The sequence below is a fragment of the Ursus arctos genome, unplaced genomic scaffold (assembly GCF_023065955.2).
Source record: "Ursus arctos isolate Adak ecotype North America unplaced genomic scaffold, UrsArc2.0 scaffold_14, whole genome shotgun sequence".
Taxonomy (NCBI): domain Eukaryota; kingdom Metazoa; phylum Chordata; class Mammalia; order Carnivora; family Ursidae; genus Ursus; species Ursus arctos.
In genome coordinates this window covers 40,580,275-40,607,073 of record NW_026622808.1, presented here as the reverse complement: position 1 = coordinate 40,607,073, position 26,799 = coordinate 40,580,275, and the positions used below count along the sequence as shown (strand labels likewise).

The 26,799-nt window shown below is 39.3% G+C and overlaps 1 protein-coding gene across 26 annotated transcripts in view; it reads left to right on the top strand.

Annotated features, from left to right (window-relative positions):
• The window catches only part of CFAP20DC (CFAP20 domain containing), a 239,537-nt gene that overhangs the window by 154,784 nt on the left and 57,954 nt on the right, over positions 1-26,799 (top strand). For 5 of the 26 annotated variants that reach the window (XM_048226470.2, XM_048226473.2, XM_048226479.2 and 2 more), the window contains 3 exons: positions 6,458-6,826; positions 23,564-23,608; positions 25,142-25,345. In XM_048226470.2, coding sequence (XP_048082427.2) covers positions 6,458-6,826; positions 23,564-23,608; positions 25,142-25,345 — 618 coding nt within the window. Of the gene's footprint in view, positions 1-6,457; positions 6,833-23,563; positions 23,609-25,141; positions 25,346-26,799 lie in introns of all 26 variants that reach the window. The other 21 variants (XM_026501139.4, XM_057311845.1, XM_057311848.1 and 18 more) reach the window with 5 other exon arrangements.

Sequence of the window (26,799 nt, the reverse complement as noted above, 5' to 3'; positions counted from 1 at the left end):
CTCCTCCTCAGTTTTCCCCGTATTGTTCCTTTGAAGGTTTTTTGTTTTTTTGTTTTTTTGTTTTTTTTTTTTGGCACTCAACAGTTAAGCTGTTTCATTGCAGTATTTCTGGGTTAGTCTATAAACCACTCACCCCATATATTTGACTAATGAATTTGAATTACTTTCTTACACACGTGTACATACACACAATAGAAAGAATATTTACTCCTCTTGAGGCTGCTTATATTTCTGTGTAGCCTTTAAAAACTTTTAAATGTCAAGGTCTATGTTGGGAAAAAATGGGAGGACTCTTACTTTGAATGCATTGCCTTGCATTTTTGTTCCTGTATATTATGAATTACAACATAACATACTCTCTAAACCTACCAGGCAAAATTAATATTTATTCTGTGCGAGAAATTTTTTAAGGCTATTCACAGCTCTTTGTCTTTATTACTATCTTGTGAAGCTCTGTTCCTATCTGCAAAAGTCACAGGCCCCTTGGTTCTTGTGACTTGGCTCTTCATTGTTATAGTCAGGTAGAGAAGATTTTAAAACTCTTGTCTGCTTAGAATATCATTCTACCACTTCTGCTAGTAGATAAACATCTTGTGGATAAATATTTCATTGTGGATAGGAGTTTCCACAAAAATATCTTTAAATTGTTATCAGCTAAAAGAGCATGAAGTCTTAACTTAAAGAAAAATATATTTCTGTCTTAAACAATTACAAGAATCTCATCATTTTCCCCAAATAGTCACATGATGGTGTTTGCCCACCCCATAGAGTCCTTTAACTTCTACTATTTGTTTGTGAAGCGTCACTGGCTACAGATAAAGATATTTACAAAAATAATTTGTCCAACCCCTTTTAATATCAAGCCTGCTGCAGGTTAGTTACTTGTTAGAAGCAGTTACATCTTCCTTTCATTTACTTCTTTATAAACTAGTAAAATGCATTATAAGATACCATTATCAATTATCCTTGCCACCCAGAGAGAACTGTATTGCTTTAATAGTTTCCTATAAAATTCAAGAGGTGGAAGTAGAAATACTTCTTGGAGATGGTTGTTAGGGAAGACATTTAAGATACATCTGAATGGCCAATCTTGTTATCCTCAAAGAAGAAGTGATTTTTTTTTCATTCTGTTATGACCAATGTCTTTAGCTACATCTATGCAAATAATTGTGCTTTTCAGTTGACAGTGGAAGTATGTACCTCTATCATCTCTATTGTCCCCTAGTGCCCATGCCCAATTAAAGGATGCTGTCAGTGCATGCATTTAGTCACTAAAACAGTGGACAAAAGTAAGGACTCCTGCTGACTCAATCTCAATTACAGATTCAAAACTGCCATCAAAAGTGTGTTTGGATTATTGCAGACGTGTTTTTCTTTTTTTAAAGAACTTCTTTTCACAGTGGACTGAATTAAAAAAATCAATTGAAATATAAATATGATCATCCACTTTTACAAACCTAAAACAGAGCTCTACCCTGACTCGCTCAACATTAAAGTTGTGATACAAAGAGCCTGGGTCCCATCTGCTCCAAGTAGGTGGCCCTCAAGAGTCATTAAAATTATCTTTTTAAAATTACAGCTCAGCAAGAGCAATCCATTTTGTGCATCCAGAAATTATTGTCCAAATGCCCATCTGCATGTCCTTTTAAGAAACGTAGTTCAACAGAGGAAGTGCTGGCTCCTTGGGGAAATCATTCTCATCTTCAGCGTACATATGCTGTGCTACAGTTAATCAGGCAAACTCTATTGATGTTCCCGGCACTGGGGTGTGATTGAATATTTAACAAACAAATGCCTCTGAGCCCAGAAGACAAACGGTTCAAGAGATTTGGGACTTTTAAAAAAATATATTAAGTTAAATCAAAAGCATTTTGTATTTGTTCTTCTGAGAAGCAGATGAACAGACGATCGGAACGTGAAAATGGCATGACAATTTCTTTACCACTCTGACAAATTATATTCAATTGCTGTACAGGTCTTCAGTAGCTAAATGATAAACCAAAGGGGAAAACGTGGTTGTTTTTCAATCAGGTCGTAGTAAGCCAGTTTTTAATGCGTATAACAAATGCGTATGTTATATAAGAAAACATTAAGCCAAGAGCATGTTGAGCCCAAAGGTGTTACATATGTGAAATCAATAAACATCATCTATATGTATATCATCTATTTTAGTAAGTCACAAGTGTTGCTAAAGGAATAGAGTTTTGCCAGTGTACCACTCCTAGAAAATATAATACTAGGTTTTATTCTGTATTTATTTCCTCTCAAAAATAGAAGCCAACCCAACTTAAGTCAAAATATTGGTCTCGTATATCTCTTCCCTTTCTCGTTTATCCTAATTCCCCTTTCAGAATCTGGGATGAACCAGAATTGGTTCTGGGGCAGCCAAAATAAGCAAGCCCTTTATACTCTGTCTAGATACTCCAGTTATTTATCTTTTCCATATATTTAAAGTAGCATAGAAACATATTACCGTAGAAATGCGGTACCACCAAGAGAATGCTCACCAGGGAACACAGCTAAATCTGTCCTCCTCGGCCCATCTCCAAACCAGGGTATATCTTAGGAAAAATGTGAGATGAATGTCCATATACATCTCATGAATATTTCTGTGTGTATAATCACTGTTCATGCCAAGCAAAAAGAAATAATTTTACACCTGAGTAAACTACTGGAAGGAAGAAAAGGCTGTACTCTGACCCACCCAGAGGTGCAAAAAATAGACTTCTTATAAAATAATTTGATTTCTAAGGTGTTTATAAAATGATGTAGCAAACATCTGGCTTTATAGGCATCCTTCTAATAGTACATCTAAAACTTTTGAAATTATATTGGCTACCTTCTACCTTATGAAATAGTTACTTTTGTAGGTGTCTGTCTCTCTGCTTTATGCCTTTTTTGCCTTTAAGACTTTGTGCCTCTCGAGGGCAATGCCCATGTTCTTACCTGTGTACCTTCTGTAGTGCCTAGAAAATGCCCTACACCTAGCAGGAGCTTAGTAAATATTTACTGAACTCATTTTTATTGCAAAAGCTCCCAGCTTCTGCCTATGTCACATACAAAATGGAATCCCAGAGGGATCCAAAGATTCTGGCCCAAGTGCATAATTATACCTTTTCTGCTTTAACCAACCTATTTATAGGGCCTATCTGTTTTAAATACATAGCACATGTGTATTTTTTATTATGAAAATGTGATGAACATGAATGACTAGAGGGTCTTTTGGTCACAGAAAACCCACTGCCCATCGTATATAACCAGTATAGACAATTAAACTAGAGGTTTTTCTAAAGCTAGAGAAGAGATAGTACTATCTAGCAGCCAGACTGGATTAACAAGCAATCTATCCTACTTCCACCAGTACCTTCTCACAATTAGGGTTTGGGGGATGTTTGCTATATTCCCTGTTCACTGTCTCTAGACAAGGCTACACTTTTATTCTCATTTCGTCTCTGTGAAACAAAAATTGCAAGAGCCACCACTCCATTCCTTAGTAATTTAGGACAGTAGTTATTTTTCAGTCTCTGGCATTCTTTCCAGTTTTCTGCCTGAAGACAGGGTTCTTCAACCACGGGAACAACCTAAGGGTTCTCGGAATGGCAGTGAAGGACTGGCTTATTCAGTAAGTGGTGTACCGCAGAGAGCGTTGCCCAGGGCCTGCAGTTGAAGCCAATGCGGTACTATTTCAAGGGTGGAAATATCCCAACCTCCTTATTTTTTCACTTGGGACATAAAGTAAGAGCCCATGGATCGACATCCAATCACCATCTTTTCTTTACTCTATCTAGGGCTCTGGAAAATAGATTTCTCCATCATTTATAAAGAAATATATGTATGAGAAGATCAAGCCAGCCTAGACAAAGCAAGTTTAGGCCCAGGATGAATACCAAGAAGACGATCCTTAGACACTCTGCAGTTCTCATCCTTTATTACAGATAGGCAAGCTGTCCCTTAGAAGACGCTCTAAGACCCAACTGTTGTAAGACCTTTTTTGAGAGTACAGTTACCCGCTAATCCCAACTATTTTCCACAAGAAGGGAAAATCGTTTTATGACAGGATTAGGGATTGCAGACTCCATTTTAGAGATTTCCAGAGTCACTGAGTATAGCATACCCTGCCTTCTACGGAACTCTCCTATCAATCCAGCCTCTCCATCACCATTACCACTGCCTCAACACAGCCACGCCAGAACTTCTAATCATGGCAATTCAACAGTCTCCTAATTGGCCTCACTCTCTACTATCTCCACAGATGCTACAGACACCACACAAACTCACACCCATGCCTTCTATCATGTGCTCATCAACTCCCCTGAGTCACATCATGCAAGGACCCCTCAAAGATCCTGGATGGCAGAGATTAAGTTCTAGGTGACCATTATATCCCCAGCATCTACAATGCCTACAGGCAATAGCCCTAGATATGAGGAAGAAAGGAAGACAAACAGAACTATGACAGACACACAGACGGACAGATCCCTTCTCATTAAAAGGCATGATGAATAATTCTTCTGGGGATGCCTGGGTGGCTCAGTCAGTTAAGTGTCTGCCTTTGGCTCAGGCCAGGATCTCAGGGTCATGGAGTCAAGCCTGGTTTTCAAAAATGAATTGTGGTGGTGGCTCCCTGCTCAGCGGGAAGTCTGCTTCTCCCTCTGCCCCTCCCCGCTACTCATGCTCACTCTCACGTTCTCTCTCTCTCTCAAATAAATAAGTAAAATATCTTTTTTAAAAAATCCTCTTCTGGCCTGTGTGCAACCTAGAGCAGACTTTCTTACCTTTACGCACGCTTCATTTCTACTGAAAGGGAAATCTCACCTCAGATAGTAATCTGTATATCACGCATGATGATGACCAAACACTCAGAAAGAAACTCAGCAGTTCAATCAGTCACTCAAATATTTTGTTTAAAAATACCAAATTTGGGGGGATGCCTGGGTGACTCAGTTCGTTAGGTACCTGACTCTTGGTTTCAGCTCAGGTCATGACCTTGAGGTCTTGAAACTGAGTCCCCTGTCAGGCTCCGCACTGAGCATGGAGTCTGCTTGAGATTCTCTCTTTCCCTCTCCCTCTGCCCCCACTCCCCGCCACTCCTGCATGCACTCTTTCTCTCTCGATCATTCTAAAAAAAAATTTTTTAATTATAAACCATATTTGGGGAATAACTAGATGTTTGGTTCTGTGTGGCTACAAATGGAAGAGTAGGGAATAGCTAACTGAAACTGAATGTAAGGTATACATTCTCTGACAGCAGATAATGTCTTTAAAATATAATCTGCTTTTTGGGGCACCTGGGTAACTCAGTTGGTTAAGCATCTGACTCTTGATTTTGGCTCAGGTCATGATCTTAGGGTGATGAGATCAAGCCCTACGTTTGGCTCCGTGCTCAGTGTGGAGTCCCTGCTTGTCCCTCTCCCTCCCCCTCTGTCCCTCCCCTGGCTCGCAAGTGTGCTCTCTTGCTCTCAAATAAATAAATAAAATCTTTAAATATATATATAGATATGTATACTCTGCTTTTATTGATTTTTTTCTGTCCTAACAAGTTTATCATTTTAATATACTCTTATGTATTACATATTTAAGTAAATAAGACAAATTGGAAAAATCTACCATGGCAAGTATAAGCAATGATCACATTAGTTTGTTCTTTAAATTTCTTATTTTATAGCAGAAAAATCCACCAACTGAAAAAGCACTGTATTTCTCATTTCCATTATTTATTTTCACAGCAATTGATTTTATGTTTGTAGTTCCTCCTTTCTCAGATTTTAAAATTTTTGCTTTCCTAGGGATAATCTCAGGACTACGTACTTGTAAAATTCATGTAGCTTTCCAAATAATTCTATTTCATGATGCTCATGTCTCATGGGAAAAAAAATACTTTCTATAATTGAAATTTTCATGTAAGAAAAATATTTCACACAAAATGTCTATTATCTATTGCTCTTGAACAATAAAACTTCCCTACGATAATTTAAGACAAATATACTTTGATAGGCCAACTTGTTTTTAGAGTAGCATTCCCCTGCTTAAATAAGCTAAATACTGTAAATTCTAGGTCTTTCTCTTCTCATGGAGTTAGCTCATTCGGAAGTCAAAGTGTATAATTCTTACATAACTTTCTGTGGATCCTCTTCTTTCACATGCTTTTTTGAAATGACTATATTTTTAGTGACTACCTCCTGAATGGCTCTGTTGTAACTCAGTGGTTAAAAAAAAAAAAATGCCTTACCAAGACCAGATACCACATAGCAGGGCATCTTAGCAAACGATTTATACCTATTGCACTGCTGTTTTTAGTTACTCATATTTTTATTGCAGAATAAAATAGTATGTATATATATGTAGATATACTTTTGCTTTTATTCAGAGAATAAGTGAGCTTTTTAAGAACTGTTCTCAGTAGCTTATTCACCACAGATTTTGGCTCAACGTGGTTTCACTTTGTTCCCCTATGTAGGGTAACGACAGTATCCAGGGTTCCCCGAGCCCAACAACTAGTCCTTCGGGGTTAACTCAGTTAACATTAGAGAGCACGTTGGGGAAGGCTGCAAGGTGGACAGATAAAGGACCTCTAAAAAGTGCCTACGCAGAAGCGGGAGCATCAGAAAGCCAGAATTCTTTGGCAAAGCAGATAGATAGAAAAGACTTTCAAACGAATGTGGTGCCTACACCATGCCTTTCTCCCCCGGGAAGAAGTGAAGCCTCTCAGAAAACCCTGGATCCTGTTACCAAAGCAAAGGACCGACCAGCCCATCAAGTACCAGCTTCAATAAACGAAACCTCCCTAAAGGAGATCTCCGGGGAAGAGCGGAGACCGGTTCCTGAGGTATCTGTAAGTGGCTTCGCTCTGGTTTGCATAAGCAGGCAGCACGTCCTGCTGTGTTTTACTCTGTCCCACTCTGCACGCGTTTTCAGCAGGAGCTATTTTTCATCATTTGGGTGATCAGTAATGTATTTGCCTTCCTATTCAGATGTGTTTTAGCTCAGTAGCAGCAGCTGTTAAAGAGTATATTGCACATCCCAGTGATAATAGAATGCCTCATGTTTTTAATGAGAAAGATAATTATCATAATAGTTATTTTTTTTATTTCCCAGTTACTTCTTATAATTTCAGTTATCGCTGCCTGCAAATTATAAATGAAGATCTTATTTTTGAGCCAAAGGCTTGCCAGTGAAATTGACAGATTTTCGATAATAATCTACATTAGGAGCCATAAAAACATCATTATTCTATTCACTTTCTGGTCTCTTTACAGCAGTTTCCCAAATAATAAATGGTATGAGTGAAGGTTAACAGTAAAGTACTGTCATTGAATAAATCCCTAGGCTAGTTTGGTTGCTAAATTCATGTCCATCGGATTGATTTTCCTCCTTCCTGTGTTAGTGCTTCTCTTCCTTCAGTCCCTCCATAGCTGCACTTAGAAACCAGAGAATGAATGAACTTATATTCCATTTTTTTTTAACACATTGAAGGTTTTCTTTATTTGTCATATCCTAAGTATTCTGTATATGTTACACTGTAAAGCTTTGGTTCAATTACGTTCTAAGCAATTCAGGGAGGATTGTTCCCTTGGACAAGTCACAGACATATACATCATCATTAACAGAATAGAAAGAGCTAATATTTCTTAAACATTTGCCATGTGCCAGTCACTCTGCCAAGGCTTTTTTCCTTGAAGCATTTCATGTAATCCTCACAGTGACCCTGAGAGGTAGAGACCTTCATCCTCATTTTTTGGATGAGGAGACTGAGGTTCAGCTCAGTTATGCAGGGTGTTCAAGACAACAGCTGGCTAGTTGGAGAGTTAGAACTTGAAGCTAGGTTATTTGAGTCCAGAACTGCTGCCTGGACCCACTGGGCTGAGCTGCATAAACATGTACCTACTCTCATGTGAACGGTGGCCCCTCCTCAAGAAAGACCCACATAAAACTGGAATGTGTGTTCTCATTTCTCATGGTTGCAGGCATGTCTGCATGCTTGCCCACAAGAGGGTAGTGAATCACCTAACCTAATGAAAATGGAATTTGTTTTATGGTGATTTAGGATGAAAGTGGTCAGGAATATTTTTGCATGTTTTTTCATTTTTTTGAAAATATTTCCAAAACAGATGTCCTACCTAACTGTATGTTTTTTTCCTTTGCTGTGCTCATGAGTAGAATGCAGCTAATAAACTAACCTTGCAGATTTATTCTACGATGCTGCTTGCCTTGACTGCAGCCAGATCTGGGCTGCCAAAAACAGAGCCAAAGCAAGTCTCTTAAGAAGCCTTCCACTCTGATCTCCCCTCATTTTTTTTGCCACCACCCTTCTGTTAGGTAAAATCTGTCATCCTAATATGTCCAAAAGATTGTTTCTTCTTAATCTTTCCATCTTTCCGTAGAAATAAAACCAGAGCACGAAAATCAGCTTGGAAACTTGAGACACAAATGGACTTTGAGTACCTGCCCATTCAGCCAAGTACACTGCCTTAAAAGTCGTGCTTTCTGATGATACCAAGGGAAAATGAAAGGTTGGAGAGAGAGCAGGGGACTTTCCCTTCCCCATCTTCTTCATTTGAGAGGTTTTGAGGATAAGCCAGTTCACAGAGACTATTCGGGTTGCTCCAGGAGACCCTTCTCACAGCTGTTCGCCGCAGGTTACAAAGCTCTCACCTGACACCTGGGCTTTTGCGCAGGCGCCCCGTGACTCCTGTGATTTTGCTCAGGCGCCCTGTATGCAGCATTGCCATTTTTACTATTCCATTTTACAGCCAAGAAGCAATCCCTTCAGAAGGATGGCAGAGGGAAGGAGCTTTATCTGTGTTGAGGGAATAAAGGCACAAAGGCACTGCTTACCATTTGTGCAGGGAGGTTTGACCTCTGTCAAAATTCAGGCTAAGAAAATGGGATCTCTAACAACCCACAGGATCACGATCTGTGGCTCACATGTGTGAATGCGATAACCTCAGTTTAATAGGATGTAAAATTATGGAAGGCATCGGCACTCTGCCCCATTTCAGGGTGAATTTACAGTGGGAATGGGAGTGTTCTTCCAGAGACATCATTTAAAGAAGAGATTCATGGTCATAGTGAAAAGGGTGCTAATACTTGACATTCTCTCCATTTAATAACTGCAGCTAAGAATCTGAAACAAGTTTCCTCAGAAGACTGCTGTGTGCTTGCTAACTCCACAAAGGGATTTTTTTCCCCAGATCCCAGAAACCCATGGCAGTGACTTTTAATAATTTACTAATATTTAATTCACACAGTATAGAATTCAGCCTTTTTTAGTGCCTTCATGGAGTTGTGCAACCATCACTACTCATCTTAGATCATTTTTATCACCCCAGAAGAAATTCCATCCCCATTAATAGTCATTCCCCATTCATTGCTTCCCCCAAACTCCCAGAAGCCACTAATCTGCTTTCTAACTCTATGGATTTGCCTATCCTGGACAGTTCACATAAATGAAATCAGACAGTATGTGGCCTTTTGTGTCTCACTTCTTTCATTTAGCATAATGTTTTCAAGTTCCATGCATGTTGTAGCATTTCATTTCTTTTTATGCCTGAATAGTAATCCATTATATGGATATGTCATATTTGTTTATTCATCTATCAGTTGATAGTTGGTTGTTTCCACTTTTTGGCTATTATGAAAGATGGTGCTATGAACATTCATATGCATGTTTTTGTATGGACATATGTTTTCATTCCTCTTGAGTATATACCTAGGAGTGGAATTGCTGGGTCATATGGAACTTTATATTTAACTTTTGAGGAACTGCCAAAGTGTTTTCCAAAGCAGCTGCACCATATTACATTCCCACAGGCAAGGCAAGTTGAGGGGATTTTTCTACACCTTAGTCAACCTTGTTATTGTCTTTTTCCTTTAAGTCATCCTAGTGTGTGTGAAGTGGTATCTCATGTAGTTTTGGTTTGCGTTGCCCTAATGACTGAAGATGTTGAGCATCTTTTCATACACTTATTAGCCCATCTGCATATCTCCTTTGGAGAATTGCCTATTCAATCTTTGACCTATTTTTTCATTGGATTATTTGTCTTTTTATTGTCCGGTTGTAAGAGTTTGGATGCAAGTTCCTTGTCAGATACATGATATCCAAATATATTCTTCCATTCTGCAAATTGTCTTTTTGTTTCTTGGGGCTATCTTTTGAAGAACAGAAGTTTTTCATTTTATGAAGTCAATCTATCTATGTTTTTCTTCTCTTGCTTATGCTTTTGGTGTAATAGCTAAGAGCCATTGCCTAACCCAAGATCGCAGAGATTTATTCCTGTGTTTTCTTCTAAGAATTTTATAGTTTTACTCTTAAATTTTGTCCTATAATCCATTTCTAGCTAATTTCAGCCTCTAGTGGGAAGTAGGGGTTCAACTGCTTTTTTTTTTTTTTTTTTTGCCTGTGAATATTCACTTGCACCAGGACTGTTGGTTGAAAGACTGTTCTTTTCCCATTGAATTGTCTTGTCACCTTTTTTGGAAATCAGTTGGCCGTACATGTAAAAGTTTATTTCTGTTCTATCTATATGTCTATTCTTATGCAGCATCACACTGTCTTGATTACTATAGTTTTGTAGTAGGCTTTGAAATCAGGTAGTGTGACTCCTTGAACTTTGTCCTTCCTTTTCTGGGTTGTTTTTGCATTTCCATAGGAATTTGAGGATCAACTTGTCGGTTTCTGCAAACAGGGCAGCTGAGATTGCATTGCATCTATAAATCAATTTAGGGGACATATCTTAACATCTTAACAATATTAAGCCTTCCAGTCCATGGATAGCTTTCCATTTATTTGTGTCTTTAACTTCTTTCGGCAATGTTTTATAATTTTCAACATAAAAGTGTCTTGCACTTCTTTTGTTAAATTTACTCCTATCTTTTGATGCTATTGTGAATAGAATTGTTTTCTTAATTTAATTTTTTATTTGTTCATTTCCAGTGTTCATAGAAATACAATTTATTTTTATATTGATTTTGTATCTTGCAACCTTGCTGAATATTAATTAATTCTAATAGTGTTTTGTGAATTCCTTAGGATTTTCTATATACAAGATCATGTCATTACAAATAGAGATAATTCTACTTCCTTTCCAATCTGGATGTCTTTTATTTCTTTTTCTTGCGTAATTGCCCCCAAAAATGGGTTTCATTTGAATGAAAAACTTTTCTTTCTTTCACTATTTCTTTTAAGATTTAATACTTCAACTACTGTGGCCCAGTAGTGAATTCTAACACAGACATGATGAGCTCAGTCAGGCCTAGAAGGATTCTACTGGTATGACACATAGGAAATGTACTAGAGGCAAGAGGAAAATTTTGACAGTTATCCTGGGACTGGGAGTCCATCTAATATTATATGAATACAGGTATGAAATTACCTCTGCTAGCTAGCATTGTAGTCCACATATGTAGAGCACTGACATGTATGGGGGTTTCTACCACCTAAGCTGGGTTTCTAAAATAAAGGACTTCTAGGGGCGCCTGCATGACTCAGTCAGTTAAGTGTCTGACTCTTGATTTTGGCTCAGGTCATGATCTCAGGGTTGTGAGATGGAGCCCAGATTCTCTCTCTCTCTCTCTCTCTCTCTGCACCTCCCCCCACTTTCCCTCTCTAAAAATAATTTAATTAATTAAAATAAATAAAATAAAGGACTTCTAGATGATGAGTTATGGCTGTTCTGGATGATGACAGCATCTCCTCTTCTGCTGGGGGCCTGTCAGGCCAGGTATTCCTCCAGGTGCTAGAGATACACAACCCAAACAGATGAGGCCTGTCTCCTCAGGGGTCTTTTTTCTGTTAGGAAATACAGACAATAAAGACATACAAACAAATACATAAAGTGATTATAAGCTGTGATAAGGGTGTGGGACGACAAAAACAAGGTAATATAAGAAGAGAATAGGGTTGGCCAGAATGGTGGCTACTTTAGATACTATCTGACCGAGTAGATGATATGTGAGCTGAGATCTAAAATTTAAGATGGAGCCAGCCATGCAAAGAACCTGGGAATACTGTTGCAGGTAGCAGAAATAATAGGTACAAAGCTTCTGAGATGGGCATCTTTGGGGAATAGAGGAGGCCCACGTAGCTGGGGCTAACGGGCAAGGGGCAAGTAGTGGAGGATGAGCTCAGAGCAGTACACAGGGCCCAGATCATGTGAGATCAGGATGGCCACGGTAAGGAGGGTGGCCTTTATTCCACATGCAATGGCAAGTCTTTGTAGGGTTTGAAGCAATGACATTTACATTAACAAACTTCCCTCTTGCTGTGTCAAGGATGGATGCAACAGGGCAGGAATAGAAGCAGAAAAAGCAGTGAAGCATCACTCTGGTAGGTCAGAGTGGAAATGAAGACAAGTGGCAGATTCTCAGAATAACTAGGAGCTAGGATTGATAGGATATAGGGAAGAAGAAACAGGCAGAATCAAGGATGACACTCAGGCTTGGGACCTAGCAACAGGGAGGATGGTCATGTAATTCGCCAGGCTCTGGGAGACTGTGAGCAGACCTGAGCCATCAACTCAGCCATCTAGGTACTGCAATCAGGAATTGTAAGTGGACACCCCATTGGAAATCTGCTCTCACATGGGGCACCTGGGTGGTTCAGTAGGTGAAGTGTCTGGCTCTTGATTTTGGCTCATGTCATGATCTGAGGGTTGTGAGATGGAGCCCCGAAGCAGACTCCATGCTCAGCAGGGAATCTGCTTGAGATAGTCTCCCTCTCCCTCTGCCCCTCTACCCCCGCCCCATGCTCACTCGTGTGCTCTCTTTCTCTCACACACACACATAAATAAATCTCGAAAAAGGAAATCTGCTTTCACAAAGTGCCAACATGAGCGACTTTATGACAAGGGACAGCTAAAGGCTCTTACAAAAGAAGGTGCAGGAGAACTGTTCTCCTAATCCGCTGATATGCCAGAGTACTAGTAATTCTAAGGAACACTTACTGAAATTGATTTACTAACTACTTGGTAAACTTCTTCCTTGCAATGTTTTATTCATCTTTAAATAAGAGTTCCCTATTATTAAGTTCAAATATTTTTAATAAAGAAACAAGTACAGCCCTCTGGGTAATACCATAACCATGTAGATAGCTGGTAATTAAACTTTTCCACATGTATAACTGCATTCAAACAGTTTTGAATGAATCATTTTAAACCTGTAAATGTCATTATGTGCGTCTTTAAACAAACAAACATATATAACAGGCTTTGTGGTTCCAGAAAAAGTTTGAGCTTATTAAAGAATGGTTATTTTCATAAGAAAGACAAAATATGCTACCAGTTACAAATTCAGGTATTTTTAGAAAAAAACAAGACATGAGATTTTATAGGAAAAACAATTATGAATACTATAGAACTTTTGAGTTTAATTTTCACATTTCATTTTTGAAAAATCAAAACTGAATTATGGAAGGACATTCTGTAAGTGTTTTAAGCCATGGTGTAATTTTTTTTTTAATTGTCAAGCCTTTTCCTTTGGATAATGAAAAAGAATTAGTTTGACTGCCTCCCTGATAAAACTTGAGCCTGTATTTTTTTGAAATAATAGAGATTTACTATTCTATGCAATTTGTACTATACGAACTTAGAAGAAAATGAATTTGTAAATCATTTTAGAGTTTTAAAGGAATTGTTCCATTACATAAAGTTCTACATTTTCTAGGGTATATAATACTCTGTGTTCAAAGGGAAGCCATCTGTCTCTCTTTGAATTTACCACTCAAGTATGCCATTTGCAGCTGTCTTTCCAATAATAACCCATTGTTTGAAGACTTCATGTCTGTCTGGCCCCTGACTTCCTTCAGTTACAACAGTAGTCCATTGTTACAAAACATCTGTTTGGGGGTTAGGTTACCCTATGTGCTATACATATGTCGATCATCCTGGCCCAACCATGCAGATTCACCCAGTGACTCTCCTTCTTTCCAAGGCTATTGATACAGGTGACCACTGGCCTCATCCTTTCCTGGGCCACCTGATAGACAGCCTTCACCTTTGCCACCGTCGGGACTTTACCCAAAGAGAGCTCTAGGGCATATCTATCTACATTTTCATTCTTCTGAGCAGTCAAGAGCAGTGGACACTATGGCTCAGAACACCAGCTCAAATCAGGAAGACCTAGATTTTCATTCTGGCTTTGCTTCTTTTTACTTATGTGACCTTGAACACACCTTTTAACTTCCTTGAACCTCAGTTTCCTCATCTGTCAACTTGGAGAAAATAATAATACTTATTCCATAGGGTTATAATGAATATCAAATGAAATAGTGCATGTAGAACACTTAGCCCATAATTCAACCAGGTATTTTCTTCTACCCATGTCTGAGAAGTTAGAAATGTAAACCAGTGTGCCTAGCATTCTAAAGCAAACTTTTTCAAATTCAATAAAATTCCAGAAACTAAATATTGGTACTGTTCAATAAGGGAAAGCTATGTGCGTTTCTTGTCCTCTGTTAAGAATTGCATCAAGTGCTAACATAAGAGTGAATTAATGGGTCACTTCTGCCAGGCAACGTGTTGGTATTTTCTCAATGTTCACTGAAGAGAGAATAATATTTAGAAGCAGGACCTGGTGTGTCTCCAGTCATTCCCCCAGGGAGCACCCTCTGTGTGCCTGCCTTATTCCCAGAGCTAAATTAGAGATCCGTAACTTCATGGCTGATGGGGTGAATTAAATGTGGACAGGACTAGTAGCAGTTTATAAACCATAGTGTTAACCATGGTGAGAATTTGTCACTTATTACATTGGACACTCCTACCAATTAGTAGTCTTTAGAGAAGAGTTTGTGATTTCATGTTTTGTCAAAACTATACTCTTGCTTTGCCTCTGAAAAAAAAGAGTCATTATCTCAGTATTATCTGTCAATTCACTGCTGGGGATATAGCAGAAGCTACAAAATTCAGTGATTAAATAACCTTGGTGCTACCAGTAAAAGGATTTGCATTAAGCATAGAAATTTTCCTGGTGGAATTTGCTCCTAGCCCTCTTATTTTTGACTTTTTTTCAGTCCAAATTTTTGCTGATGCTACAGAGTAGTTTCCTTTGAGTAAACAAACTCTTTGCATCAAGTGTCTAATTTAGTTGTTGACCAAGGCAAAATGGTCCAGAGTAGAAGTATCTTAAAAAAATTAAAAATGGAATTATGGTCCAAATTTTGGATGATGATATGGAACTGCAAAAGTCATTAAGACATTTTCATATCTCCAAGCAATGGGCCAGTTACTCTAATAAAGAGGAGCAGTTTCAGATTCTCAGAAGTTTCAGAAATTTTCGATGGAAAGACCTGACAAAAACTAAGAGACTATCAGAAGTATGAATCAATGAAAACACATTAGTTGTTAAGCAAACACACTATAACTTTTTACTCTCAGTTCTCCAATGTTTTAATACTAAGGTTAGCGTCCTACTAGTCAAATGTTTATTGAACATCTTTGATGTCTTGGTTTTCCTAATTTTAAGGAAACAAGTCATACTTGCCATTTTCCTATTTTATGGAGGAAGCCCTAGGCTGACAGTATTTCCTGACCCATTGAGATCAAGGTCTTTGATTCAAGAACCTTGTTTGTGAATTTAAGGATTTAGGGCATTTGCCATATGCCAAGCCATCTACATGGTGCCCCACGCATTCTGTCCAGTCTCCATCTCCAACCCTCACAAGAGGCCTTACTTATTCCTGTTTGACAGACCAGGAAGCAGAGAGGCTTTAGCTAGTTCACATCTAGTAAGTGACAAAGCAGAGTGTCAAACCCAAGAGTTTTGGCCAGAAGAGCTGCTTCACCTTCCACTGCCCTGGACCACCGCCCGCAATTATAGGTCACTGAAAAACTTCCGTGATTGGGGCATGTGGGCGGCTTAGTCAGTTAGGCGTCTGACTCTTGATTTCACCTCAGGTCATGATCTCAGTGTCGTGAGATCAAGCCTCAGCATGGAGCCCGCTTGGGATTCTCTCTCTCCTTCTCCTTTTGCCCCTCCCACCCTTCCACCCCCAACCCACTCTCCAGCACACGTGCTCTCTCTCTCAAAAAAAATCTGTGATCATGCGGCAACTTAACTTCTATTGCCTCTTTAAGCTTCACAGGAATTTTTTTTTTTTAATTTATTTGAGAGAGAGCACATGCTCTGTGGGGGTAGGGGGAGACAGAAGGAGAAAGAGAAGCAGACTCCCTGCTGAGCAGGGAGCCCAGTGTGGGGCTCAATCCTAGGACCCAGGATCACGCCCTGAGCTGAAGGCAGATGCTTAACCTATTGAGCCACCCAGGTGCCACACTTCACAGTATTTTAATATGCAAAAGCACGCACGTTTGTTGGTATATCTGCCATTACTATAGTACAACCAAACTGTTTACGTTCTAAAACAATCTGAATTTAAGGTTATCATCTTCCCACTCCAGAAACATCAGTTGGCTTACCTCTGCTATTTTCATTCCTGTAAGCAGGTACAATAATCGTTTTCTTCCTGGTTCTTTAAATAATATTTTAAACTACCATGTATTGAATGACTACTGTGCTTACCCCATATACAAGGCATATCCTTAAATATGATATAAAACCTGTTCCATTTGGTGTTACTAGATTCCTTCTAGTCTATCGTTGACTGTTAAACTCAAGAAGTACCCTGAATTCAGTAGATAGGTGCTGAGAAATTACAAATTGTTTATCAACTCACTTTAAAGTTAATTAAGAGTTCAGCTGTGGTTGTCGGTGAATTCTTTCTGAAAATTAGCAGGCTGACTACCGAGACAAAATGTACGGAAATATATTGTGTGGAAGTCATGGATGAAAAGGGTGTTCTTTACAAATACAGCACATCGATATAAGAATCTTTTGTAAAAAACATACTTCTGTCCTCCTCCCCTCCAAAAGAGAGCACCACATCTATGAGATAGAAAGCTACTTTTGCCACTATTGGATTTAAACTACCCAAGAATTCTCTACCTGAGACATTCTTCAGGGGTTAGTATGCAGAGATGATGAAGTGTGAATTGAGTCAGGTTGTGAAGTGTCTCCGGGTTACAAGCCAAAAGGTTTGTGACAGACATCTCGGAGGTGGCACTGGGTCTGGTTAAGCCTTGGTCAACATGAATGCCATTGATGTAAAACACAATCTAGATTCCGACCAGTTGTTTCCGTCTAACAGCCTGCCTCCTGATTTCTGCTGTGTTAAGTTGACACCTTCAGTGTAGCAAAGTTTTTCAAGTTGTACTGTGGCTTGGTCTTTACATTTCGATTACCTCTTTGCATGGTGAAGAGATATGCTGATAGCCCTCATACATTGTGAATGAGTTATTTCCTCAAGCATGTGTCACTTGAGGCTCATGCCTGAGATTTCTGTCTTCTCTTCATTCTTCTCTTCCATGGGCCTGCGTCCCCAGCGAATCAGGGCCAATTCTCTTATGGGATATGTGCTCAGGAATTTGAAACAAGTCTTCAAGGGGTGCTAGTTGGTGAAGAAGCCCTGGAACGCTAATTTACCATCAGCTCATATTTAAAATGTCAATGTAGCAATACTTTTGCTGTCTGCAAATAGCAATAGAGAAGATTAATCTTCATATTAAAATGCCAGTTGAGATTTAAAATTAGCTTTGGAAAATGGACTTCTGCTACTTTTCTTGCTATGATGTTGGAGTTCAGAAAAACTTACGAAACTTTCTAATTACAGCTTCAAAACTCTTAATAATACAAATTTGAAACTAGCAGTGATATTGACTCCCCAGCATTTACAAAATGCCTTTTTTGCCCCTACTAAGGCAGTCCAGAGTGAAGTGCCGGTGATTAACAGCTAATATACCTCCTAGGAAATCTTTTTTGAGTCTTAGACTTCTTTGTCATTTTTGTCATGGAAAAGTACACATATCATAAACATATGCTTTGATGAATTTTCACCAATTAAACAAATCCATGTGACCATCATCCAGATCAAGAAAGAGAACAATGCCAGTGCCCCAGGAGCCCCATTGTGCTCCCTGTCAGTATCCCTTCCTGCCACTGTCCCTTCACAAGTTCTGCCAAAATACCCAAGACTAGTTTTACCCATATATACCCTCTTGTACTGAGTTTCTCTCACTTAGCATTTCTTTTATGAGATTCAATATGTAACTTATTTCACTGCTGTATAGTGTCCTGCTGTGTGACTGTCACACCACTTATTTATCCATTCTGTTGATGGGAGCTACTAAGAATATGTCTTTTTTATTTCTTTTGTTTAAACTTGTTACTGAAGTATGGTTGGCATACAATATATTAGTTTCAGGTGTATAGCGAGTTTTGACAGTTCTATACATTACTAAACGCTCACCATGGTAAACATAGTCACCATCTGTCACCATAAATATTATTATTATTGACTATATTTACCATGCTGTACTTTTCATCTCCATGACTTACTTATTTTATGACTAGTAGTTCATACCTCTTAAACTGCTTCACCTATTTCCCCCATGCCCCCATCCACCTCCCTTCTGGCAACCACCAGTTTATTCTCCTTATTTAAGAGTCTGTTTGTTTTCTTTTTCAGATTCCACATATAAGTGTCATCATACGGTATTTGTCTTTCTCTGTCTGACTTATTTAACTTAGCCTAATACCCTCTAGATCCATCCATGTTGTTTCATTCTTTTTTATGGCTAATATTCCTGTGTATGTGTGTGTACCACATTTTTATCCATTTGTCTGCCGATGGACACTTGGGCTGCTTCCATATTTTGCTATGGTAAATAATACTGCAATAAAGATAGGGGTGTATATATCTTTTCAAATTAATGTTTTTGTTTTCTTTGGGTAGAAAACAGTATGGAGATTCCTCAAAAAATAAAAAATAGAGATATCATATGATCCAATAAGAATATAACTTTTGATAGATTTTTATTAAGACTTGGCTAGGGAAGTTGAAGCTATTTGGTCTTAAAAGGTTTTTAAATTCTAAGCATTTCCGGGGGACCTGGGTGGCTCAGTCAGTTAAGCATCTGCCTTCGGCTCAGGTCATGATCTCAAGGTCCTGGGATCGAGCCTCACATCAGGCTCTCTGCTCAGCAGAGAGTCTACTTCTCCCTCTCACTCTTCCTCTGTGTTCTCTCTCTCCCTCAAATAAATAAATAAAATCTTTAAAGTAAATAAATAAATAAATTCTAAATTCTAGGTATTTCCAGCCTTGTTATTTGGGAACTCTATTGCTGATTTCATTTCTGAAGCAGTATGTATTAGTAGTTGTAGTCTACGTAATTCTTTCTATGAGTGTAAGCTCCATACTTCTAGCTTGTCCCATGTTGTTCTGCCTGATGGTTAGAATATGCTGTCATATCACCCTTCTTATCCTTCACGGTTCAGCTTAGAGACCATCTCCTCCGTGAAGCTTGACTGATCCTACAAGAGGTGACCTCTCTCTTTTCTGAAATGCCAGACTATTTGGTATATCTCCCTTTCCTCACATGCCTTTTATATTATGTTCTGTTCTAACACCCACCATCCCCTTTGTAGTAGCAGTTTCTGTATCTTGGTGTTACTTAAAAGAATACAAAGAGTCAGGGATAGTTCGGTAGACCTTTATTAAGAGTTTTTTTACATGGTGTCCCCTGTGCTATGGGTGTCAGGCACTGTTACAACGCAAACCTGATTCAGAAAGAGTCTCAAGGATTTTATAGGTTACAGAATGAAAATAACAGCCCAATTTCCTCCCAATTTTATTACTCTCCCATCCATATAGAATGGAATGAGTTTCTTCACCTGATCTTATTAACCCGTGGCCGTGTCTCATTTTGGCTCTACACCACCATTGTGAACTTAACCTTAGAACTTAGAATGGTTCAGTAAAACCAGTTCCTATCTAAGGCTCACAACATTCTATAGGCACATGTTTGATGGATTAAGCTATTCTGCCTTAATACCTTGAGAAGAGGGATTAGGCAAAGGGCATCAAGTTGTAAGGTTACTTTTGTTTGTTGTGTTTTATCATTTTGCTGGAATTATCCATTTTCCTCTTTAATCATGATCAGGACTCTGTGTGATTAACTAGTACTATATCCAAGTAATATGCTACCTTTTTTTTTAAGTAGACTTCATACCCAATGTGGAGCCCAGCACAGGGCTTGAACTCACAATCCTGAGATCAGGACCTGAGCTGATATTAAGAGTCAGACACATAACCAACTGAGCCACCCAAGCACCCCCTATGCTACCTTATTTTATGCTCATTTCTTTCTAGCTCTTGATTGCTCTATTAGATGGTAAGGCCTGTGAAAGCGGGGCCACATCTCACTTGTCTTTGTGACTTCACTGTGTTAGGCTTCTAAAAATGTCTGAAGAACCATGAGAGACTATGGACTCTGGGAAACAAACTGAGGGCTTCAGAGGGGAGGGGGTGGGGGATGTGGATAGGCTGGTGATGGGTATTAAGGAGGGCACATATTGCATGGTGCACTGGGTGTTATACGCAAGTAATGAATCATGGAACTTTACATCAAAAACTTGGGATGTACTGTATGGTGACTAACATAACATAATTTAAAAGTTTTGTAAAAATGTCTGAAGATCAAAGAAAATGAGTGGCTCAACTGGCTTCATGAGGGAAGGACTTACCTGGGAATCTGAACACAGCTGAACTGTATAACCTTGAGCCCATTACCTCCTTCCTAAAACAAATCCAACTGATAATGTCTCCCTTCTTACCTACAAGGATATTTTGAGACAAAATTGGATCATACATAACATTTTGAGCCTTTTAGAGATAGAATTAGATAAGACACTTGCCTCTCACAAGTTGTATAACTTAGTTAGATGCCATCTTGTGCTAGAGTCCCCTTTCATGTCAAGACTTTCTTGCAAGCCTTCTTTTGAAAAATATATAATTCAAGTGATTTAGCCTTTCTGGTGATTTTGAAATGGTTTAAGAGATTACAGATCAAGAACGTATTGGGGGACTAAGTTAATTACCTGTCTCTGCCACCAGTTTCTCTATTCATGACCCTGGAGAAAGTCGCTTCTTTCTGCTCATTTTCACCTGTTGTCAGAGTACATTTCACTGTTGTAGGAAGTAAATTCGTGGAAATTCAGAGTTCTGAGCAGACTTAGCATCAACAGTTCCTGGCCCATAATAGGGTCTCAGTAAGTATTTGTAGAGTAAACTAATAAGTGAACCAATCAGTGCATTTCCGCCACTACAGATGACTGCCATATTCCTGGCAGTCGCCATTCCTCCAGCCTCTGCTTCAGTACTTCTAGTGGTGGAGAGAGTTCACTCCCTCTGAAGGCCACTTATTCCCTTTGTCAACAAATTTAATGACTATCCAATGCCACCTTGGACTCCTGCGAGGCGTCTTCCAAATCTGAGGGGCAGTTAGTCAGGGCCGTGCTGCGTTCCTCAAGCATCTTAGATGTATCTGTGTTGTAGTATTGATCAGGGTACAACGTATACTCTGATTTATAATGCCTGTTTGTCTCCCTTTCTCGACTGTGAGATCCACAAGGACAGAGGGTTGTCTTATTTTCTTTATACTCGCAGTCCTGGCATAGTACAGAATAGATGAGAGACTATGAGGGGTGGGGGTGGGGAACAGAGAAAATGAGAAGAAAGAACAATAATAACAGGGAGCACATGTACTGATGACCAACTCAGTGCTCCTCCTAAGAGGGATGTACTCACCCAAGGAGGTGTGCACCAAAAACCATCCATTGGGCTTGAGGAAGAAAATGTTGAAACTATTTCCATTTTTTTAAGTTCAACCATTTTAATTTCTGTTTTTCTGTATGTTTTATAGTAGCTACACTGGTTTAATATAGTTATACATGTGTTTAATTTATAAACAAACATATATTAGAGGGCACATGCTCAAACTTTTTTGCATGGAGGGACATATCAGAAGCTTGGAGACCCTTCATATAGCTGTTTGTCAGGTTCTAGGCTAAGCATTTTGCATGCATTATTTCATTTAGCCCATCGAAAATCATGTGAGGGTTATACTATGGTCCCATTTTACAGATGAAGAAACTGAGGCATGGAAAGGTTAGGTAATTTGCCCAGTCACATCCAGCTGATAACTGGTGGGACGAGGGCCCAGACTCAGAGCTTTCTGGCTTAACCACTGCGCGTTCTCTGTTTTCTGTCCTAACACCTAGGGTTGTACCTGAGGCACGATACAGGGTTGTGGATTAAACACATAAAATGAATGGATGAACTAATCATACTGAGTACAGATTAAAGCTTTCTCAAGAAAAATTGTGAAAATGAAAATAAGATTTCCTTTCTCATTATAAAAGTGTGTTGGCAACAACGAGCCAAATGACATGCCCAGGTGACACATTGGAACACTTCATTCCATTTCTTGACAGAAAAACTGAAGCGAAGCCCAGCAAGTCACTGTTCACCGCTGAGCCCAAAGTCAAGCTGCTAGTCTTATTTTCACATCTGATGACTGAACTACCTTGTTTTTATTGAGCTATAACTTATATACCATAAAATTCAGCTTTTTAAGAGTACAGTTCAGTTTTTAGTATATTCACCGAATACTGCAACAATCTAATTTCAGAACATTCGCATCACCCCCCCCCCAGAGAAACTACACACCACTGGCTGCACCCCCATTTCTGCTCTCTCCACCCTGGGCAACCACCAATCTGCTTTCTGTCTCTATGGATTTGCGCATCCTGGACATTTCATATAAGTGGGATCATACAATCTGTGACCTTTGTCTACGGCTTCTTTCACTTAGCATGTTTTCAAGGTTCATCCATGTTGTAACATGTGTCAGTACTTTGTGACTCTTCATGGGCAAATTACGTTCCATTGTATGGATAAACAAATATCTATCCATCAGTTGATGGACATTTGGTTGTTTCCACCTATTGGCTGTTACAAATAGTGCTGCTGTGAACATTTGTGTTCAAGGTTTTGTATGAACATGTGTTTTCAGTTCTCTTGGGTATATACCTAGGAGTGAGTTGCTGGTTTGCATGACTGATGTTTAACATTTCGAGGAACCACCGCACTGTTTTCCAAAGTGGTGGCACCATTTTACATTCCCTCCAGCAATGTGTGAGGATTCCAATCTCTTGACATCCTCACCAACACTTGTTGCTGTCGAACTTTTGTATAACAGTCCTAGTGGTTGTGAATGGGATTTCACTGAGGTGCTGATATGTATTTCTCTAATGACAATGATGTCAAGCATCTTTTCTTGTGTTTACTGCTCCCCCAACTATTTCTTCTGAACTTAAATTAGTGCTAGTTTTCTTTTTTTTTAATGTCTTTCATTGAAATACAAGTTTTGTTCTTCTTGTGATATCTGTTTTGTCCCAGGAACTCTCAAAACATATTAAATACTAATGAAATCTCCTATTAGAGATTGTATAACCTCTCAGAGTGCCAGGCTGCTGGAGCCATGAGTTGTAAAACTTAAATGAGTTTCCACCAGCAACTTTCCAGAAAATCTCTACATTACATTATTAGATCACAAGCTTTGATAATCCCCAAACTATGATAATGATAGTGGTTTATTTAAAACTTCACAGACACACCAAGACTTTTTTTTTTAATTATATTTTCTTAACTTTTCTTCTTTTCTTCCCTATGAGGCAGAAAAGAAGAGAAGGCAGTAGCTGTCTCAAAGGGTCCTCTGAGAAAGTAAGTGTAGAGATTTGAATATCTAAAAGATTCTAGTGTGTCATGAAACAAACCTTTTTTTTTTTTTTTAACAGAGGGAGGTGGAGGGTGGGGAGGGAGAGAGAGAATCCCAAGCAGGTTCCATGCCCAGCATGGAGCCCAATGCAAGGCTCGATGCACAGCCCTGAGATCACGACCTGAGCTGAAATCAAGAGTCAGATGCTTAACCGACTAGGCCACCCAGGGGCCCCATGAAACAAACCTTTTTGAGCACAACCAATGTTTGCAAATGGATAAGAAAATTTCAAGATTGTTTTTAAGTTATATGGCAGTCCTGGATGTAAATCACTACTCAAATGTGATACTAACATTTCACCGATGTTGAAATTAACTTTGCTATCAAACTTGGTTTAGATCACAGAGAAAGAGAAGGATTTGAAAATTCCATATGACAGTTTCTTCCCTGTACATTGAAAGAATATTTACATTAGCCTCTAAAGATTTGTAGTAGTATTCCTGGGGGGAAAAATGCCTGACAGATTACATGTATAGTAAAGTCCATATCAGTGGAAGTGTTTATTATAGCTGTGAGGTCTTTCTGGCTTTCAGAACTTACATGTTCCCATTTTAAGATTAAATTTTACTTGATGGCTTTTATCAGCATTAGTCGTTTTCAATCTTACTGCAAGTTGAATGTATTTGGTCATAATGTTCACGGTGATGAAATTCATCAGTATTTTGAAACTGGACTTTTAAATGGAAAGTGATTTTTCTTTTTAAAAAAACTTTTTGGGGGCGCCTGGGTGGCACAGCGGTTAAGCGTCTGCCTTCGGCTCAGGGCGTGATCCCAGCGTTATGGGATCGAGCCCCACATCAGGCTCCTCCGCTATGGGCCTGCTTCTTCCTCTCCCACTCCCCCTGCTTGTGTTCCCTCTCTTGCTGGCTGTCTCTATCTCTGTCGAATAAATAAATAAAATCTTTAAAAAAAAAAAAAAACTTTTTGAATTTTTGTTTAGTCAAATACTGGTGAAGCACCAGACAGGGGAAATACAGTGAGTGTAAGGTGGTCATTGTGTTTGCCTTTGTAGAGCTTGTAGACCACCTGCAAATGCCAAAAACCATGATGTAACTGCAACTGTGATGAATGCTAGAAATGAACACCTTCTGATTCCAGGAGAGCACTTAGTGAAGGGGCTGCCCCAGTTTGTGATTGTCAGAAAAGGCTTCCCTGGGAGATGACACAGTGTGGAATCTAAAGGGCACCTAGGAGTTAGCCAGCACATGGACCTCACGGGCTAGCACTAAGGCACACACAAGCTTGATGCTCTTGAGGACTTTAATGAGCGACAGTGTGGCTGATATGCCAGGAGCAGAAAGACAAGGTGCAGCAGGTGAGGCAGGCATTGTATCAGGGCACGTTAAGGATTGGGGCCTCGGGGAGTGGAGGAGAGCCACCGAAGGGGTTAAGGCTGTAGAGTAGCATGTGCTGGTCATCTATAAATTAAGAACAGGCATGTGACCCTTTGCTCTGTCACTTTTTTCTCTCTTGATCAGGAATATGACTGGAGAAATTATCAGCCCAGCCAAATGAGTGAATCTGAGTTGCAAATGCTGGCAAGCCTGCGGCGGCAACAAAATGAAGAACTGGAGGACACGGGGGCTTCCCACGGCCTCAGTGCATCCCAGGTTGACAACTGTAACGTCAGCATTAGTACCAGCAGTGACGACACCACCACCTGGAATTCCTGCCTGCCACCTGTGAGTCCAGGGCTCTGGGTCTTTGTGTACTAATACCTTAACGAGGAGCAAACTTCTCTCTAACACAGCCCAGCCTTGCCTGGGAAAACTAGGGCCAACATGAGAACACTGCCCATGAAAAATATTCAGAGCCCATTCAGAAGCACCTGACCGGCCCAGTCAGTAGAGCAGGCAGCTCTTGATCGTGCGGTTGTAAGTTCAAGCCCTACGTTGGGTATAGAGATTACTTAAAAATAAAATAAAATAAAGAAATATTCAGAGCCCATTCTGAAATAGTATTTTAGGCCTGAGGGCATTGTCTTTTCTTAAACTGTCTTACTTACCTTCAGATAATGTATGCTCATTGTGTGGTGATATGTCCAAACATACATTGAAAGCAAAAAAGAATCATTTTACTGTCAATTCTGGGTCTCTCACTGCATCCGCAGCTCCTAGCACAGGCCTGGCACATAGAGAGGGCTCAGTATTTGTTAAATGAATGAACAAAATGATATTTGCTCCTCCCTGTGTTTGACGGCCATGGTAGGCACTGCAGACGGTTCAGCAGCTTACCTTTTCCTGTATGTTTATACAGTTAAAGCACTTTTAAATATGGCCCATCGTCCTCACTGTGGACCAGCAGAGGAGGTGGATCAGGTCAAAGTCTTCCTGTCTTTCAGGTGAAGGAAGTAAACTCTCCGGGGCCCAAGTTTCCACACCTGGTCAGTGGTGGAGCCCAGAGCAGAGCCCAGTTTTTTGACTCAGTCTGTTTTCCCCACTTCTGGCCTTGGGGATCTTATGACTGAATTGGAAAGACAAAGCAGAAACGCTAATAGAACAGTCCTAAGCAGCTTTAAAAATGTCATAAGGCAGAATAGTAAAAGCAGTATTTCAATAGTGGTAATTAAAGCTACTATTTCTTTAAGCACCTAGAGACATGTTAAGACCTTCATAGGCCCAAGGAAATTTACTTATAATTTACTTATATTTACCTATAAGGCCACATTCAACATCAAATCAAACATATTAAAATACGCTTTCATCCAACAGTAAATATTACTTTTTTACTATATAATTTTTGAAGGGAAATATAAAATTAAGTAACTTTGATTTATATTTATATGAAATTATGTAAAAGCTGAATTCAAGTGTAGTTGACAGTGGATAACGTGTATTTTAAGTATCTAATTAAATATTTATTAATTTTCCAATTTTCTTTCCAAGAAAATTTTTTTTTCCAAGTCTCCAGCGTCTTTGTAGATGTTAGCAATCTCAGAGGCACTGGCACCAGGCCTTCCATGTGTTATCTAACTCAGTCCTTACTGCTGTGGTATGTGGTAAGCGCTGTTCCAGATGAGAACACTGAGACTCTTGAGTGATTCAGACTTAGCTTGGCATGACTCCTGAGTCTGAGCTCCTAGCCATCATGATAGGGTGACTTCTCAATGTGTGACTTAATTTGTCAAATGGGTGCC